General features: G+C 42.0%; 1 protein-coding gene across 1 annotated transcript in view; it reads right to left on the bottom strand.

Annotated features, from left to right (window-relative positions):
* The window catches only part of LOC111161858 (eukaryotic translation initiation factor 2 alpha kinase 4), a 108,354-nt gene that overhangs the window by 87,217 nt on the left and 2,297 nt on the right, over positions 1-18,840 (bottom strand). The window contains exons 2-3 of the mRNA XM_022525879.1: positions 5,526-5,638; positions 2,751-2,853 (exon numbers count right to left, since the gene is read on the bottom strand). Coding sequence (XP_022381587.1) covers positions 2,751-2,853; positions 5,526-5,638 — 216 coding nt within the window. The remainder of the gene's footprint in view (positions 1-2,750; positions 2,854-5,525; positions 5,639-18,840) is intronic.

Genomic DNA, 18,840 nt, shown 5'->3' with positions numbered 1-18,840 from the left:
TACAGAAACATCACAAGTAGGCAGAGAGGCAGGCAGAGGGAGAGGCGGAAGCAGGCTCTCATCCCAGAGACCCTGAGATCATGACCTGAGCCGAAGGCAGAGGCTTCACCCACTGAGCCACCCAGGCATCTTTTCTTTTTTGTTTTTTATTTAAGAGACAGAATGTGAGAGAGGGGGCAGAGGGAGAGAGAATCTTCAACAGACTCCACGCTCAGTGCGGGGCTTGATCTCACAGACCCTGAGATCATAACCTGAGCTGAAATCAGGAGTCAGACATTTAACTGACTGAGCCACCCAGGTGCCCCCACAGCTTTATTTTTAATAGCCAAAAACTAGACACAACTGATATCTTTCACCTGGTAGATGGCTAAATCAGCAGCGGTGTATCTATACCACGGAATACTACCTAGTAACAGGAAGTAATGACTCCCAATACATCCCAACAATCTGGATGAGTCTCCAGAGCATTATGCTGGGTGAAGAAAAAGCTGGTCCGAAGAGTTACATAATACATGATTCCACTTATATAACAGCCTTGAAGCTCAGTACAGAGTACATGGAATCTCTTAGTATTATTTCTTAAAACTGCATATGAACCTGTAATTAGCTCAAAATAAAAAGTATAATTTAAAATAACACCCAAGAACAGGCATCAAAAGTGAAAGTAAACAAGTGGGACTTCATCAAATTTTAGAACTTCCACAGAGCAAAGGAAACCATCCACAAAATGAAGACAACCTATGGAATAGGGGAAAATATTTGCAAAACATGTTTCTGATAAAAAGCTAACATCCAAAATATAGAAGGAACTCAGAACTTTAACAGCAAAAACCCCCACATGTTAGAAAACAGGCAGAGGATCTGAATAGACATTTTTCCGAAGAAGATATTGAGATGGCCAGGAGACACATGAAAAGATGCTGAACATCACTCATCATTGGGGAAATGGAAACCAAACCACAATGGGCTATCACCTCACACCAATCAGAATGGCTGTCATCAAAAAGACGAGGAATAGCAGATACTGGCAAGGATGTGGCAAAAAGGGAACCCGTATGCACTGTTGGTGGGAATGAAACTGGTTCAACCACTATGGAAAACAATATGGAGGATCCTCAAAAAAAAAAAAAAAACCAACAACAAAAACAACTATGATATGATCCAGCAACTTGCACTTCTGGGTACATATGCAAAGGAGGTGAATACGGGATCTTGAAGAGATCCCTGCACTCCCATGTTATTGCAGCATTATTCACAATAGCCAAGTTATGAAAGCAATACAGTGTCTGTCAATGGATGAATGAATGAAGATGTGGTATATCAATGCAATGGAACATTATTTGGCCATAAGAAAGGATGCCCCGCTGTTCCAATAACATCGATGGACCCTGAGGGCATTACGCTAAGTGAAATAAGTCAGACTGAGAAAGGCAAATACTGTATGATCTCACTTAATCCACAAAAACCAAACCCATAAAAACAGAGACTGGAGTGCTGGTTACCAGGAGCCAGGGGGTTGGAGAAAAGAGGGGATCCTGGTCAAAGTGTACAAAGAGTAAGACTAAGTTCTGGGGATCTAATGTACAGCTCAGTGATTATAGTTTAGATTATAGTTATATATTATAGATTATAGTTAATATATATATTACAGATTATATATATTATAGATTATAGTTAATACCAAATTATGAAAAATAAAGCAAAGATATTTTTAACAAATTATTTTTTAAATTAAATATTTTTTTAAAAATCACACATCATGAATCCAAGAAACCAAAGGATTCTATGGTTGAATTTTCAGTATAACTCCATATTATTTTTCATTGAGAACAGCAGACTGCATCAGAAAGAACTCTGCAGTAATCCCCAGGGCCTAGCTTTTTGTTCAGGCTGTTCCTCAGTCCCTCTGTAGCTCAAGAGATCACCGGAAATCTTGGGAACAGTAACCAAGGAGTGGTATGACTCCTGTGTTACAGAATGCAACCAAAAAACAGTCCAGTCGCTTTCGCAGAGGTCCAAAAGAGACATGGAGACCTGGGGTAAGTCATTACCTAACTCTTCTCTGTTTTTACAGGATGGGATCCTTAAGCATGAGCTGCCCGAGTGAGGAAAGATGGCTCAGTTTGAAGAGAACTGGTCTGGCCTAAGAAGCCCACAGTAACCTGCTGCCCCAGGAAGTCACCTAGTCTAGCTTTCCAGAGAGTTCTGTCACCCAAGGGAGAACTCACATACACCCTGATGTGCAGAGGACTACAAAAGAATGCTGAACTAAATGGAAATGCTCAAGTACAAAAGGGACGTTGAGGGAGTTGAGTATGTCACTAATCACTGAGAAGGGAAACGGTGAGCTCTTCTGATATGCAACAGGGAGAGGTGGTAAGGTTCAATCCGAAATCACTTGTCCGCAAACATTTTCCAACGTCAAGGTTCAAGTCAAGATCAGGTTACGATGCCCGATCCAAACTGGGCCAACAGTATGGCCAGGGTCACATGGACTCTTAATGGAAAAATTGTCAATCAGCAATGTACCCTCCATATATACTCTACAATTTGTCACTCATAAAAACTGTACGTTAAAGAAATACAAGTAACAATGTTCCCCTTTGTACCTATCAAAACATTCTAGTCAACATTAGGTTGGAAGTGCCACACAATAGCCTCTAAGCCCAAGAGAAGGCAGGAAGGCAAACACAGGTGAGGGGGATGAGGTTTCCACTGTCCTCTTAAAACTCCAGTTAAACGTATCTTACCTCTCCACAATGTTTTTTGGCCACTTTCTCTAGATGGGATTTTAATAAATTAACACTTTCATTTGACAGACCTTTGGCATTCTTTAACTCTATTTCGGGGACTCTGGAAAAGAAAGACAAAAAGGAGTTACTCCAAGAAGTATAGCTTCTTTGCATTAATAAATATTTGTTAAGTCCAAGCACTGAACACAGGGATTTCACAGAGGCCTCTACACCCCTAGTACCATATTCCTCCATTTCCAAGGATTCCAACTGCATCCCAGCAACTCTGTCAACACAGTGCTTCACGTGGGGTCACCTGCAGCCCCTGGGGGAGAAGCCGGTCCCCCAGATGACCAGATTTCGTGGGCTTGATCCTGGCTCGCCCCCAAAATCAATTAACCCAACTTTCACAATTCACCCACAAGAGTCCATGTGCTCTGGGCTCATTCGTGTGCTCCAGCATAAAGCAAGACAACCAGGCAAGAGGAAGCCTCGGATGGGGCACCTGGCTGACTCAGTACAGCATGTGACTCTTGATCTCAGGGTTGTGGGTTCGAGCCGCATGGTGGGTGTAGAGAGGACTTAAAATCTTAAAGGTTTAAAAAAAAAAGAAAAATGAAGCCTCAGTGATCCTTCCAAGCATTCCCACTATGTGCTCTGTCATATCACTCCTGATTGTCAATGAGGTGGAAATGCTGGCTCACCCACTCACAGTAGAATCTACGTGGGCGAGCTCTGCCCATTCTGCTCTTAGAAGGATGCCCGGCACACCCCCCTTCTCCTCGCCCAGCACAACTGACACTCAACACCCTCCATTCAAAGCTCACACAGCTGGTCTTCAGGACCCCCTTGGTTCCCAGTTAATAGTATCCAGTAACAAATCACAGAGATCAAATAGGCTTTGCTTAATTTTACAGAAGAGGACTCTATGTCCTACAAGCATTTCTGAGTAACTGATGGTATTTTTATCTGAGCAAAGCCTTTACAATTCACGTCTCTACATTCTCTCAATGTTCCAGTGTCACAGATTACCACCATCATGATCTACTCAGACAGATGGCAATCTGAGAGAATGAAGTTTATATATGTGAGAAAAAGAACAGAAATGTCATAGAGTCCTGAGTCTACATGTGATCTATCTAACCCAGGACTCTCTCATGGTGGCATGAAGGACAATTCTGTAGAAAAAAAAAGTTTTCCTGTACCATGTCTTCTCAAAGGATAAGAATGTTCTCCCCAAGGCAAGCCTTACATAATTTAATTCAGCAGTCATTACACAGTAATATCAACAGAATGATGAAAAATCCATCTATAGTACTAATTAGACTTAAAAAAAATTTTCCAGCTTTCTCTTGATGCCCATGGCACAAAATTTGTAATTTTATATAGCTGATATTATAATGTCTGCTTTGTAGCTTTTCATAATCATTTCCATGGTGTTTAAAAAAAATCCTATATTATTTTTACCAATTGGACACATCAGGGTTTTACCAGAATGGCCCTCCAGCCCAGTGGTTCCCAACCAGGGGTGACTGTGCCCCCAGGGGATACCTGTCAATGGCAACAGGGGAAAGGAATTCCATAACTCTCACCACATTCCTTCCTGACACGCCTCTTTCATTAGGCTGGTCCGGCATTATATCCTTTATAGTAACCTGGTAATTATAAGTCAAGTGCCTTCCTGAGGGGGTTGCAGGAGCTCACAAATTCTTGGTCAACTGATCAGAGATATGGTACATGCAACTGGCACTTGCAATATTGCGGAACTGAGCCCTTAACCCACGAGGTCCACAGTAACTATGCTAGTTCATGTCCAAAAGGAAGTGAATTGCTGGGCACCCAGCGGTCAGAAAACACACCACCTATTTGGTGTCAGGAAAAATAAAACCCAGAGAGGCGTGGCCTTATTTTTCTTTCATAAACTTAATTACCCTTTAACCAATTCAGTAATTAAATACTAAACACCTACTGTATCTACTCCAGGCACAGCGTTATAGGTAAAGAGGGTTACTAAATTCAAGAAACTCACCTTGACCTATCTGGACTTTCACCTTCTCCAGCAGCTGTTAGGATAACAAATTCTGTAAATTTCCTACCCACTCTGTAAGGCACGGCTTCCTTTTCTGTGTCTCTTTCCTTCACTCGTTCCCTGCATAGTAAGCTCGAACCACAGAACATCGTCCAAGCCCATCTGCCTTTCCACGTGGAATGTCTGAAGCAAGATTCCCCGGAATACACACAGACTTCAAAGAGACAATCCTTGACTACAGACTGACAATGCGTCTGTTGTCAGTGGTTCTCATCCGGAGGCAGTACAGGGTGGGATGGGGGGGGGGTGGGTGGAGATCTGAAAATGTGTTGGGTTGGACACCTGCGTGGCTCAGTCAGTTAAGCATTAGCCTTTGGCTCAGGTCATGATCCCGGGGTCTTAGGATCAAGTCCCAAACTGGGCTCCCTTCTCAGCTGGGAGTCTCCTTCTCCCTCTGCTCCTCCCCCTGCTCATGCTCTCTTTCTCAAATAAATAAAATCTAAACAAAATAGAGAAAGCAAATACTTAATCACGGAGCAATTATTAGTATCTGGAGTGACTATTCTACAACAATAAGCAGACTTACCATGAGACAGGTTTCACGAAAATATTTACTGCTGATGTGGTCTCAAGGATATATGGGATAGGACATGAAATTTTAAGGGAAACAGAGGCAGGAAGGGGAAAATACCATTAACGTGTCTGTGTCTATGCTGTGAAAACAGAAGTGGTAGCACATGGAAGGTATTCATGAATGTACTCACACATCTGGGTAGGTTGGTGGGCATCTAACCCTCAAATCCACTTGCACGTATACTTCTTCACCAGTCAGGCCCTGAGGGTACAGAACTAAATTGATTTCAGGGGGCTCGTTGACCTAAAAGAAAGAAAAAAAAAAAAAGACCTTTTTCCCCCCCACCTAGAGAACCAATTGTTAGCAATTAAGATAATGAGCATCTTAGTGGGAACATTCTACTTTCTAAATATTACGTGCAATTGTGCTTTTATACAGGTATTTTGTCATCTTTTCCTAAAGCATGGTTTTAAAACAGAGCCTAGGGGCACCTGGGTGGCTCAGTTGCTAAGCGTCTGCCTTTGGCTCAGCTCATGATGCCGGCGTCATGGAATGGAGCCCCGCATCAGACTCCCTGCTCAGTGGGAAGCCTTCTTCTGCCTTACATTCTCCCCCTGCTTGTGCTCTCTCTCTCTCTCTCTTTGTGTCCCTTGTCAAATAAATAAACTCTTTTCTTTTATTTTTCAGTTTTTATTTATTTATTTGACAGACAGATCACAAGTAGGCAGAGAGGCAGGCAGAGAGAGGAGGAAGCAGGCTCCCTGCCGAGCAGAGAACCCGATGTGGGGCTCAATCCTGGACCCTGGGACCATGACCCGAGCCGAAGGCAGAGGCTTTAACCCACTGAGCCACCCAGGCGCCCCAAATAAACTCTTTTAAAAAAATATAAACAAGGCCTATGCCAGAGAGATTGCATCTTCCTTTTCGAAGTTATCTAAGAGGTGAAGCAAAACGTTCTGCAGAGCTTCTGTCTGTGCACATGTTAGAGCATACCAATCACGTGATGAGGCATGGGTACGTTCTAGAGGCTGGGAGTACAGGGGTCAGTTGGACAGACACGGGCCCAACTAGCCAACACACGAGAAGACAAGTGAGTATTCTCCATAATGAGGAGTGCCGTAAAGAAAATCAGGCAGAATGATGGAACAGAGCGGTAAGGGAGATTTTTCAGACAGGTGGGTCAGGCACCTCTTGAGCAGAGGAAACTTCAGTTGAAATAGGACTACTGAGATAATGACAAGTGACAGCCACATGGAAACCTGAGGCTCTTCTAAATGTGGGTATGCTCGCAGCTGACTGCTTTTCACCAAAAAAACGAAATATTCCATCTATTGCTCTTTATTAAATATGCTTTTCAAAAAAAAAGTTTTGAGGCAGTTTATATTATCTGTACATCATGACACAAGGGAAGCTGAGGGAAGAAATATTCACTCTCATGGTCCAGGCGCTTCATCAACCCTATAGGTGGACACCGTTTCCATTTTATAGACGAAGCAGTTCAAGCTCAGAACCTTTCAGCTGTTTGTCCAGAGACACAGGTGACAAGGCTGGATTTCAGATCCAACTCTGGCTCCCAACCTGTGTCTTTTTCATCCCCACTCCCTTGTTACTGCCAACCCTGAGGGGCTGTGACTGGGCTTTGTTTGACTTTATCTTGGAACATCCAGGTGGCCAAGGCAAAAAGGGAAATGTGACATTATTTCTTTCTCATTTCACAGAAAAGGAAAAGCGCCAAATAAATTGGGGGAGGGGGCAACAAAGTACACAGCAATACTAAATTCTAACACGTATTTACAACCTACAGTACCCCGAATTATATAATAAACAAAATTCTCATCAACGATGTGTATAATCTATGGAAGCTCGGTTTTCATAGGGCTTTATCCTAATGCTTCCTCGAAGCCACGGAGTAAGGCTCCAAGAAAGCACAGTTCTGTGACTGTAGGGAAACGTCCAGTGACCCACAAGGTCTTCCATGTACTCATTCAGCCATCTCACGTCATCACCCACAGTGATGGGCACAGGCTCTGTCAGGCACTGTGAGCACCAAGAAGTAAGAAAACAGACGTGGTTCCAGCTGTCGTGGAACTTCCAGTCTCGTTGGGGCGGGGGTGGACAATTTACACCTAAGTTCAAGTTCAGAAAGTGCTATCAAAGAGAAGACGTGACATGACAGAATCAGCTGCCCCAAGATATGCCACTTTGGTATAAGGATTCTTTTGAGCTAAGGGTACTTGAAAACAGAAGGTATGAGAAGGGCCCTCTAACCCACTTTCCTTCCTGAAAACAGGAGATAAAACACCTGTGTGAAAGATGCTCACCTACACTGGAAAGAAATAGTCTGGGATGCCTGTGTGGCTCAGTGGTTTAAGCATCTGCCTCTGGCTAGGTCATGATCCTGGGGTCCCAGGATCGAGTCCTGAGTCAAGCTCCCTGCTCAGGAGGGAGCCTGCTTCTCTCTCTCCTCCTGCTCCTCGCCCCTGTTCATGCTCTCTCTGTCAAATAAATGAAATATTCAAAAATAAAATAAAATAAATATTATCAGAGAACATTGAGGCCAAGAGAATTCTGTGCAAACAGAACTCCGCAAAATAACTCTGCTCTTTCTTCAGTCTCCCCATATGTTTGTCACTTTTTCACAACTGCCTCTTTTTGTTCAACCTACCCTGTAAACACTTAGGCCTGGCCAATTCTTCGGGTCTTCATCTCCCTATGTTGGAAACATCTCCCTATGTTTCCAACATACACGTAAAAATCTGCATGCTCTTCTCCTGTCAGTCTGTCTCATGTCACCTTAATTCTAGCCAGAGACCCTTTTAATTCTAGCCAGAGACCTAGAGTAACATCTTGTCTCCCTACGCTCTACTTCAAGAATAACCCACAGCAGGTATGAGGGAACATCCTTGGACGTGGTCATCAGGGAGACCTGAGCACGCTGCCCTAAAGCCGACAGAAGCCAGAGACCAAGCATTCCAGGAGGGAAGAGCACATGAGAAGGTTCAAAGTGAACAAGAGGTTGGTGTGTACCAAAAAGCCCAAGGGAGGCCAGTGTTTTTCTGGAACACAGGAGGGAGGGGGAGGGGGACACCAAGTAAAGCAGGAGAAAAGTGTGTCTGAGATAAAGCGGACAAAGAGACTGGGCCTCAATGGAAGGAAACAGAAGGAAAAGTGTCTTGTTACAGATGCTTCTGAGGCTCAGGAGGGGGAGGACAGAGAGCATCCACTGCTGGGGTCACATGGACTGCAGGTGACCTTGCCAAGAGCTGGCTCTGAGGGCACTGAACGCAGACCCTGGTGTGATGAGGAGGGAACACTAAGGGGAAAGGACTCGGCTCATCTGGACAAGTCCTTTGGGAGGTTTGGGCATTAAGGGGACAGATAACAGGGCCACAGATGGAGGAGGATGTGAGGTCAAGGGAGAAAGCTCTTGTTTTGTCTTCAAGATGGGTGACACTAAAGCATGTAAGGATGCTGATGGGAATTTTATGGACGAGGAGGAAAGAGACAAAATTAGGCTCTGTTGGAGGGCAGACAGCAATGGGCACAAGAGAGACACACAGGAAGAGAGGCCCTTTTCCAGAAGGACAGAGGACATGAGAAGAAAAAGCAGGTAGAGGCTGGTGGGTTTCCTCCGAGAAGCCTCCAAGGTTTGAGCGTGAGAATGAACTAACAGGGTCCCCGGCCTCCTGTCCCTCTCCAACCAGGGCAGGCCAGCTGTTCTCTGCTTTATATCGGAGACAGAATTCTGCATAAGAAACACCTAGCTAAAAGCAGTTGAAACAGGTATTCACTAGGAAGAAAAATAAAGACCACGGCCTTGACCAGTCTTAAACACTCTCTCTTTTAGAAGAACTTTTTATTATAGAAATTTTCAATAATGAAAAACATAAAAATTTTTTTTCAAACAAAAGTAAATAATGATATAATGAACTGCATGCACCCACCATACAGTTTCAACAGTTACCCATTTATGGCCAATATTGTGTATCTATGTTACCTCTACTCCCAAACACCACCTGAAATTATTTTGACATAAATCCTACCAACCCATCTTTGCTGTGTTATTCATTTTGTTTTCTTTTCTTTTTTTGAAGATTTTATTTATTTACTTGTGAGAGAGAGCGAGCATAAGCAGGGGGAGTGGCAGGCAGAGGGAAAGGAAAGGGAGAAGCAGGCTCCCCACTGAGCAGAGTCCTGGGATCATGACCTGAGCAGAAGGCGAGTGCTTAAAGACTGAGCCACCCAGGTGCCTGTTACTCATTTTCTAACAAGAATCCAGCTCCATAGGGAAGTTATATATGTCCATTTTACAGATGAAAACACTAAAAGAAAGGCTAGTTAGACTCAAAATTTTACCAGCGCTTTCTCCACCAGCTCAAACCTTTATAGGCTTTTTCATCTCACAGACCACAAATCTTGGAGAGATATTATGATCACAAATTATAACTTTATCAAGAAAATACTTTTGGGGGGGGTGCCTGGCGGGCTCAACCAGTAAAGCATGGGACTCTTGATCTCGGGGTTGGAGTTCAAGCCCCACATTGGGTGTGGAACTTACTTTAAAAAAAAAAAAGAAAAAAAAAGGGATGCCTGGGTGGCTCAGTTGGTTAGGTGTCTGCCTTCGGCTCAGGTCATGATCCCAGGATCCTGGGATTGAGCCCCACGTCAGCCTCCCTGCTCAGCAGAGAGTCTGCTTCTCCCTCTGCCTGTCCCTTCCCCAGTTTATACTCACTCTCGCTTTCTAATAAATAAACAAAATCTTTTCTAAAAAATTAAAAACAAATAAATAAATAAATAAATAAAATTATCAACAAGCCATATAAGTAGAAACTACAAATATAAACCAAAGGAGAGATCTTTCCTGGGCCCAGGATGGAAACCAACTTTTAACATATAGACAACATACACCACATGAAGTGAGTTATCCCTGCAGAGGCAAGACAGAGAATCCGGTTTCACGTTCCCTTTTGTCTTTCTGTAGGAAGTGAAGTGTGTATCTGAATGTAAGTAGACTTCACAGGGAAAGGGTACAGAGAGCTCTTCACCAGATGTCCAGAGTCTTGGGAACAGAAAACAAGCTTCAGAAAATAGAGGCCAACTGGGGGATTATACATCTTGAAGATCTCTTCACTCAAGAGAATGCCTAATAAACCACAACGAATCCAGTAAAGGATGGCTGGCCAGCCTCAGGGAAAAAGGCCTCTGGGCCAGTCCCAGGACCACCACGGGGAACATGCATGGGCAGGAACACTGGGGCCTAAAGAAGTACGAAGCACTCCACAAACGCTCCTAGGCTGGGCCAGCCATATAACACCATGCACGTCTAGTGTTCCAGTTATTTCCACAACATGGCAATGCCCACAGGGGAGAAGCGGTAAGAGTAATGAGCCCAGGTAATGCCAAAACTTCTAGGAAGGAGGAAGGAGTTCTGAAGCAAAGTGAAGAGATTCCTGGATACGTGAAGGTTTCGGCTCTAGGAGGTGCAGGGGCCCAGTGATGGTGGCTTGGAGGAAGGAAGAGACCCAAGACCACTGAGGAAGGACATACTCTTGGACAAAAAACTAACAGCTTGTCTGGATTTGAGTACCAAGGGGAATTAACTCAAAAGAACAGCACAGTGAGGAAGTGGGTGTCTGCTACTTTCAAGGCCTTTATCTCTGGCTGACAATTTAATTGGACCAGCATGATATTCTTCTCCACAGGGTGTAAACTTCAGGGCATTTTTCAGCAGACTGCTGTTCCCCCAATATCCACTCTCCCCTTATTTCTTAGCCAACAGAACCCCTGATTTTTTTTTTTTTAGCTGGATACAACTCCTTCGCAGCTAACTCTGGCCACCGGATTAATTTCTGGCTAATGAGATGAACTATGGGCACCTGGGTGGCTCCACATCAGGCTCCACACTCAGAGGAAGCGCTTGTCCCTCTCCTTTTCCCTGCTTGCTCATGCTCGTGTGCATGCTCTTTCTCAAACAAATACATAAAATCTTAAAAAAAAAAAAAAGAGGAAAGAACTAACACATGCAACTTCGTCCCTTTCTCCTTTCTGCTGACTGGAATGCAGATATGATGGCTGGCATTCAGACAGCCATTTTGGACCATGAAGGGCACATTAAGGATGGTGGAACAATAAATCAGAAAAAGCCCTAGATTCCAGACTTCTGCATGCAGAAAAAGAAACTTAGTTGTCACTTTTTCTGTAATCTGTAGCCAAACTTGATACTAACCAATATAGGCACATGTTGGGAAAAAAGAAAAAGAGAAGAAAGGGAAAAAAAAAAAAAAGGACAGTTAGGAGATAAGGACTTTAAAGATAAGAGCAGAATACTTGTCAGGCTTTCCTTGAGCCAACTGAGGCACTTCTCAATAGGAGAGGTTTCTGTGCAAGCCACATTTAGGATACCATGCATGAGCTCACATTAGGGCATTAGAGGAGTCCTGGAGCTGAAGAGGACTTGATTAAAAATGATGGTAACAACAAGATGTGCTGGGGAGTAGGGTGGGTAGGGCCTCCTTCATGCATTCAGAAGATAAATGGTCATTAGAACAGTGTTGATAAAATTCTCTGACTTTATACAAGGAAAGAATGAATTCCTGGAATACCTACAGACAAGTATTTACAAGGGATAGGTGAAAAAATAATAATAATAATTTTGAGAGCACTAAAGAAGAAAACACAATGCAATATGTATCAGATAAAGATGTACATACTACAAAATAGACCTTAATAAAACCAATTTGGGGGGCACCTGGGTGGCTCAGTGGGTTAAGGCCTCTGCCTTCGGCTCAGGTCAAGATCCCAGGGTCCTGGGAGCGAGTCCCGCATCGGGCTCTCTGCTCGGCAGGGAGCCTGCTTCCTCCTCTCTCTGCCTGCCTCTACCTGCTTGTGATTTCTGTCTGTCAAATAAATAAATTAAAAACAAAACAAAACAAACAAACAAAAAAAAACAATTTGGCACCCCAATGTTTATCGCAGCAATGTCCACAACAGCCAAACTGTGGAAAAAGCCTAGATGTTCATCAACAGGTGAATATATAAAGATATGGTATATATATATACAGTGGATATTATACAGCCATCAAAAAAAAAAAAAAAGAAATCTTGCCATTTGCAACGATGTGGATGGAACTAGAGAATATTACGCTAAGGGAATTAAGTCAGTCAAAGAAAGAGTTATCATATAATCTCACTAACAGTAGGAATTTGAGAAACAAGACAAAGGATCACAGGGAAAAGGACAGAAAAATGAAAGAAGATGAAACCAGAGAGGGAGACAAATCATAACAGACTTTTTTTTTTTTTTTAAGATTTTTTATTTTTTATTTGACAGAGATCACAAGTAGGCACAGAGGCAGGCAGAGAGAGAGGAGGAAACAGGATCCCTACCAAGCAGAGGGCCCGACGCCAGGCTCGGGCTCGATCCCAGGACCGTGACCCAAGCCGAAGGCAGGGGCCTTAATCCACTGAGCCACCCAGGCGCCCCTATAACAGACTCTTAATCTCAGGAAACTAACTGAGGGTTGTTGGAAGGGAGATGGGGGGCAGGAATAGGGTGGCTGGGTGAGGGACATTGGGAAGGGCATGTGCTATGGGGAGTGCTGTGAATTGTATGACTGATGATTCACAGACCTGTACCCTTGCAACAAATAACACATGTTAATGAAAATAAATTTTTAAAACTGTGACTAAATTCATACAAAAAAAATTTGTTTTGAAGAAGCAAGTGACACGAGGGTAGCACAAAGAGAAGTCACAGCAAGAAGTAATCTATGTAGTATCACCGATTACTACAATAAGATGTGACCTGTATGTATTCTTCTTGGGATCATGAAGCTGGATACGCTCCCGGACTGTGACATATAAAAAGGGGAAAAAGTGATGCAAACTCAATTCTAAAAAGTAAGACAGGTAATGCTCATTTGGACTCATCGAAACAAACACTCACTCTTCAAGAAACAAAACCAAAGGATTGGAACAATGACCCCAAGTGTGTCTTCCCAGCACAACGCACACATGCCTCCCAGAAGAGACCCCTGCCAGTGCCATCAGACATGCCTGCTATTCAGTCTGAACCTGCTTTTCTCTGGACATTTCCTTAACACTCAGGCCCAACAAAATAAACTGGTTTAAGGAAGTGTCTGTTTCTGTTAAAAGTACTGGAGTTGGGGGACGCCTGGGTGGCTCAGTTGGTTGGACGACTGCCTTCGGCTCAGGTCATGATCCCGGGGTCCCAGGATCGAGTCCCACATCGGGCTCCCAGCTCCATGGGGAGTCTGCTTCTCCCTCTGACCTTCTCCTCGCTCATGCTCTCTCTCACTGTCTCTCTCTCAAATAAATAAATAAAATCTTTATAAAAAAAAAAAAAGTACTGGAGTTGGGAAGTCTGGGTGGCTCAGTTGGTTAAGCACTGCCTTTGGCTCAGATCATGATCCCAGGGTCCTGGGATCATGTCCTACATCGGGCTCCTTGCTCTGCAGGGAGCCTGCTTCTCTCTCCACCTCTGCCTGCCTCTCTCCCTGTTTATGTTCTCTCTCTCTCTCTCTCTCTCTCTCTCTCTGACATTTAAATAAATAAATAAATAAATAAAATCTTAAAAAAAAAAAGTACTGGAGTAAGAAGACTATTAAAAATTGAGAATTTTGTTAGTGATGCCACATAGCAGCAAAACTTTTGGTTCCAAGGCTGAAGCATGAGGGTAATGGCAGTCCATGATTAAATTTCCCTGGCTTGCGGGGGTGGGGAGGGGGGTGGCTCAATCGGTTAAGCATCTGCCTTCAGCTCAGGTCATGATCCCAGCATCCTGGGATGAGTCCAGCATCAGACTCCCTGCTTAGCAGGGAGTCTGCTTCTCCCTCTCCTGTATGCTTATTCTCTCTCTCTAATAAATAAATCTTTACAAAAATACACTGGATTATAAGACAAACAGCAGATGACGATGAGGTTTGGGAAATTAATAAAAACTACTAAGCTTTCTGTCACACAACAACATAAATACACTTAACACTACTGAACTGTACTCTGAGGAATAATTAAGATGATAAATTCTATGCTATGTGTTATCTACTACAATTATATATAAAAAAGTTACATGATTCAAACCACTTTCAGGTGTTTGGCCTAGAACTGTTACCTAGGACTCTGCTAATCACATCCTCCTTAAAATTTTGATGGCCAGACTTGGCTCAACGTGGCCTCTTCCTCACACGCTTTAGATCTCAATCTGTAAAGTGGAAAGAAACTATTCTGTGTGAAAATAGATCTAGAAATAAAGTAACAAGTGCAAGCAAGATAATCTGGGTAAGTTTCTGGTTTTAAGTCTGCAAAGAAGTCAAAAATAAAAATGATAGTAAAAGCTCAGAAAAAGGAAATTAGGTAACATTCTTCTATATTTTATGTTTTTTAAATTTGGTTTATTTAAAGCTAAAAAAACCTAAAAACAAAAAACAGTTCACCCATCCTCCTCACCACCCTCCAAGCAAATACCAGTCTGTTCTCTGCATCTATGAGCTTGGCTTATTTTTAAATTTTTAAGTATTTTTAGATTCCACATATAAAACAGTATCTGTCTTTCTCTGATTTTATGTTAAATGCCTTAATCACTGATTTCTCCCATATCTCCTTTTCTAAAAATGAGTATTTTCTGTAACTGACTCTAAAAATCACCAAGTTCATTCACCTTCTCTCTTAAGTATTTGCCTTATCTGTCTGGTTGGAAAGCACTTTTAAACAGTGTTAGAATTTAATAACCTACATCTCCATTGTAAGAATATGTGAAAACCGATTAAAGACCTAAATGTGAGAGGTCCTTAGCAACATTTTTCTAGATATGTCTCCTCAGGCAAGGTAAACAAAGGCAAAAATAAACTACTGGTATTATATCAAAACAAAAAGCTTTTTGCACAGGGGCACCTGCCTGGCTCAGTTGGTGGAGCAAAGAACTCTTGATCTTGGGGTTGTGAGTTCAAGCCCCACGTTGGGAACAGAGATCACTTAAAAAATTAAAATTAAAAAAAAAAAAAAAAAAAAGCTTTTGCACAGTGAAAAATGAAACAAATGAAAAGACAGTCTACTGACTGGGAGAAGATATTTGCAAGTGATACATCAAATAGGAATTAAAATCTGAAAAAAAAAAAAAAAACTTAAACAACCCAAAAGACAAAAAAAAAAAAAAAAAAACCCACAAATAATCCAATTAAAAATGGGCAGAGGACTTGAACAGACATTTTCCCAAAGACGTATAAATGGAAGGGGTGCCTGGGTGGCTCAGTTGGTTAAGCATCCAACTCTTGATCTCACCTCAGGTCTTGATCTCAGGGTTGTGAGTTCAAGTCCCACACCGGGTTCCATGCTGGTCATGAAGCCTACTTAAAAAAAAAAAAAAAAAAAGGAAAATGGCCAACAGACACATGAAAAGGTGCTCAACATCACTAGTTATCAGGGAAATACAAACTGAAACCACAAGATATCACTTTATACCTGTCAGAATGGCTAAAATAAAAATCATAAGAGATAACAACTGTTGGCATGGATATGGAGAAAAGGAAACCCTGTGCACTGTCAGTGGGAATGCAAACTGGTGCAGCCACTGCAGAAAACAGTATTTTTTGAGGTTCCTCCTAAAATTAAAAAAAGAAATTCCATTTGACCTAGTAATTTCAGTACTGGGTATTTGCCCAAAGAAAATGAAAACATTAATTTGAAAAGATATACACACCCCTATGTTTACTGTAGCATTATTTACAGTAGCCAAGATATGGAAGCAACCCATGTGTCCATCCATAGATGACTGGATACAAAAGGAGATGTGCATAACACACACAGGAGTACTACTTAGCTATAAAAAAGAACAAGATCTTGCCATTTGTGACAATATATAGATGACCTTATGCTAAGTGAAGTCTGACAGAGAAGGACAAAAACCCTATCATTTCACTTACATGTGGAATCTAAAAAACAACACAATAAATAAAAAGCAGAAACAGACTCATAAATACAGAAAACAGACTGTAGTTGGCAGAGGGGATGAAAGTAGGGGAATGGACAGATTGAGTGAAAGCAAGTAGGAAATACAGGCTTCCAGGTATGGAAAGAATACAGGAATAAAAGAGGATTGAAAGTACAGTATAGCTAGGTGCCTGGGTGGCTTAGTCTGTTAAGCATCTGACTCCTGATCTCAGCTCAGGCTTTGATCTCAAGGTCATGAGTTCAAGGCCCAGGTTGGGCTCCATGCTAGGCACAGAGCCTAGTTAAAAAAAAAAAAAAAAAAGTACAGCATAGGGAATATATAGAATGATATTCTAGTAGGTTAGATGGTAACAGATAGTAGCTACACTTGTGGTGAGCATGGCATAATGCACAGAAGTGCAGAATCAGTGTTGTACACTTGAAACTAATGTAACATTGTGTCAATTATCTTTCAGTGAAAAAAAATGAACATGAAAATATTGAGAATCTGAATTCACCCCAAATTAAATATACGTGATGTTATTCCACTAAGAATGTCACCGTAAGTTTCTGAACTAGGCAGGTTGATTCTAAAATTCATAAGGAAAAAAATACAGGGACGCCCGGGGGGTGTAGTTGGTTGAGCACCTGCCTTCGGCTCAGGTCATGATCTCAGGGTCCTAAGATTGAGCCCCATGTCAGGCTCCCTGCTCAGCAGGGAGCCTGCTTCTCTCTCTGTCTGCTGCTCCCCCTCTGACAAATAAAATCTTAAAGGAAGGAAGGAAGAAAGAAAGAAAAAAAGACAGACTACAGTAAAAGTAGTCAGGAAACTTCTGTAAAGTAAATGGTGACCATACTGAATACCAAAGAAGGCTTGTTACAAATCTATGGTAATTAAAGCAATGTGGCAGTATTGCTTCAACAGATTAATGGTGTAGAATAAAGAATCAACAATAGATCTAAGTACACTTGGGAATTATTTCATGCAAAGAAAAATCTTGAGAGCTTTTACCAAGGACAGACATGTAGGCATGAACAAATACAGGGACCCTGTCCTTATGAAACTAGACGGTTTCATATAATGTAAAGGTGGTACTTCAAATTAATAGTGGGAAAAATTGAAAAAAATTGTGTTAGTCTAACTAGCTAGCTAGGGGGTGGAAGAAGGCAGGCTAGATACATACTTAGATGGAGCTAAGAACTTTTTGTTAAAAAGCTATCAGAATAGGGGAGCCTGGGTGGCTCAGCGGGTTAAGCCTCTGCCTTCGGCTCAGGTCACGGTCTCAGGGTCCTGGGATCATGCCCTGAATCAGGCTCTCTGCTCAGCCGGGAGCCTGCTTCCCCGCCTCTCTCTGCCTGCCTCTCTGCCTACTTGTGATCTCTATCTGTCAAATAAATAAATAAAATCTTAAGGGGAAAAAAAAAAAAGCTAGCAGAATAAAAAAAAAATCTTAAAAAAAAAAAAAAAGAGGGATGCTTGGGTGGCTCATTTGGTTAAGCAACTGCCTTCAGCTCAGGACACGACTTGGAGTCCTGGGATTGAGCCCCATGTTGGGCTCCCTGCTTAGTCAGGGAGCCTTCCTCTCCCCCTACTTGTGCTCTCTCTCCCTAATAAATAAAAATCTTTAAAAAAAAAATTTCTGTATTTATTTGATCATGGTTTGAAAACAGGGGTGCCTGGGTGGCTCAGTCAGTTAGGCATCTGCCTTCCGCTTGGGTCATCATCTCAGGATCCTGGCATCGAGCCCCACGTTGGGCTCCCTGCTCAATAGTCTGCTTGTCCCTCTTCCTCTGCCCCCTCCTCCCCGCTTGTGTTCTCTTTCTCTGTCTAATGTGTAAATAAAATCTTTTTAAAAAAAATTTTTTTTAAGTTTTTTGAAGTTTGGAAACAAAGTCATTAAAGAATTAAAAGAAAACTTTAAAGACTTCATTTTTTAGTAATACTCAAGTAGGGATATCTTTGCTAGGAAAAAAAAGGGGGAATACAAAAAAAAATAGGTCATTTTAACTACATTAGGTTTTTTTAATTGCATAAATTATGTAAGTATCAAAGTGCACATGGTTTAATACGGAAAAACATCTGCAACATATGACCCATAATGCTAATTTTTTTTAATATAAAATAACTGACAAATAACAAAGAAAACAGATAATATATGGGATACCTGGCTGGCTCAGTTGATGGAGCATGCTACTCTTCATCTCAGGGTTTTGAGTTTGAGCCCCATGCTGGGAATAGAAATTACTTTAAAAAAAAAAAAAAAAAGTAGGAAAAAGAAAACGGACAACATAGTAGGAAAAAGTGTTTCATTCATTTACTGGAAAGATGAAAAGTCTGCTGTTTACAATGTTGGTGAAGATACAGAAAAACAGGGACTCTCATACACTACCATTGGGCCCAGACACAGAATCAAGCTTTGGGAATGAATTTTGTAATAGATATCAAATTATAAATTAAGAGATCCTTTGCTGACATGAAAGATAAGCCAAGATAATTAGTAATACATGTATAACTCTAGAGTAAATTATATTTTAACCTAGTAGTGTCCAAGCTTGTTTAG

The sequence above is a fragment of the Enhydra lutris genome, unplaced genomic scaffold, assembly GCF_002288905.1.
Source record: "Enhydra lutris kenyoni isolate GAN:26980312 unplaced genomic scaffold, ASM228890v2 scaffoldscaffold4, whole genome shotgun sequence".
Lineage (NCBI taxonomy): Eukaryota > Metazoa > Chordata > Mammalia > Carnivora > Mustelidae > Enhydra > Enhydra lutris.
This window is presented reverse-complemented; position numbering and strand designations above follow the sequence as displayed.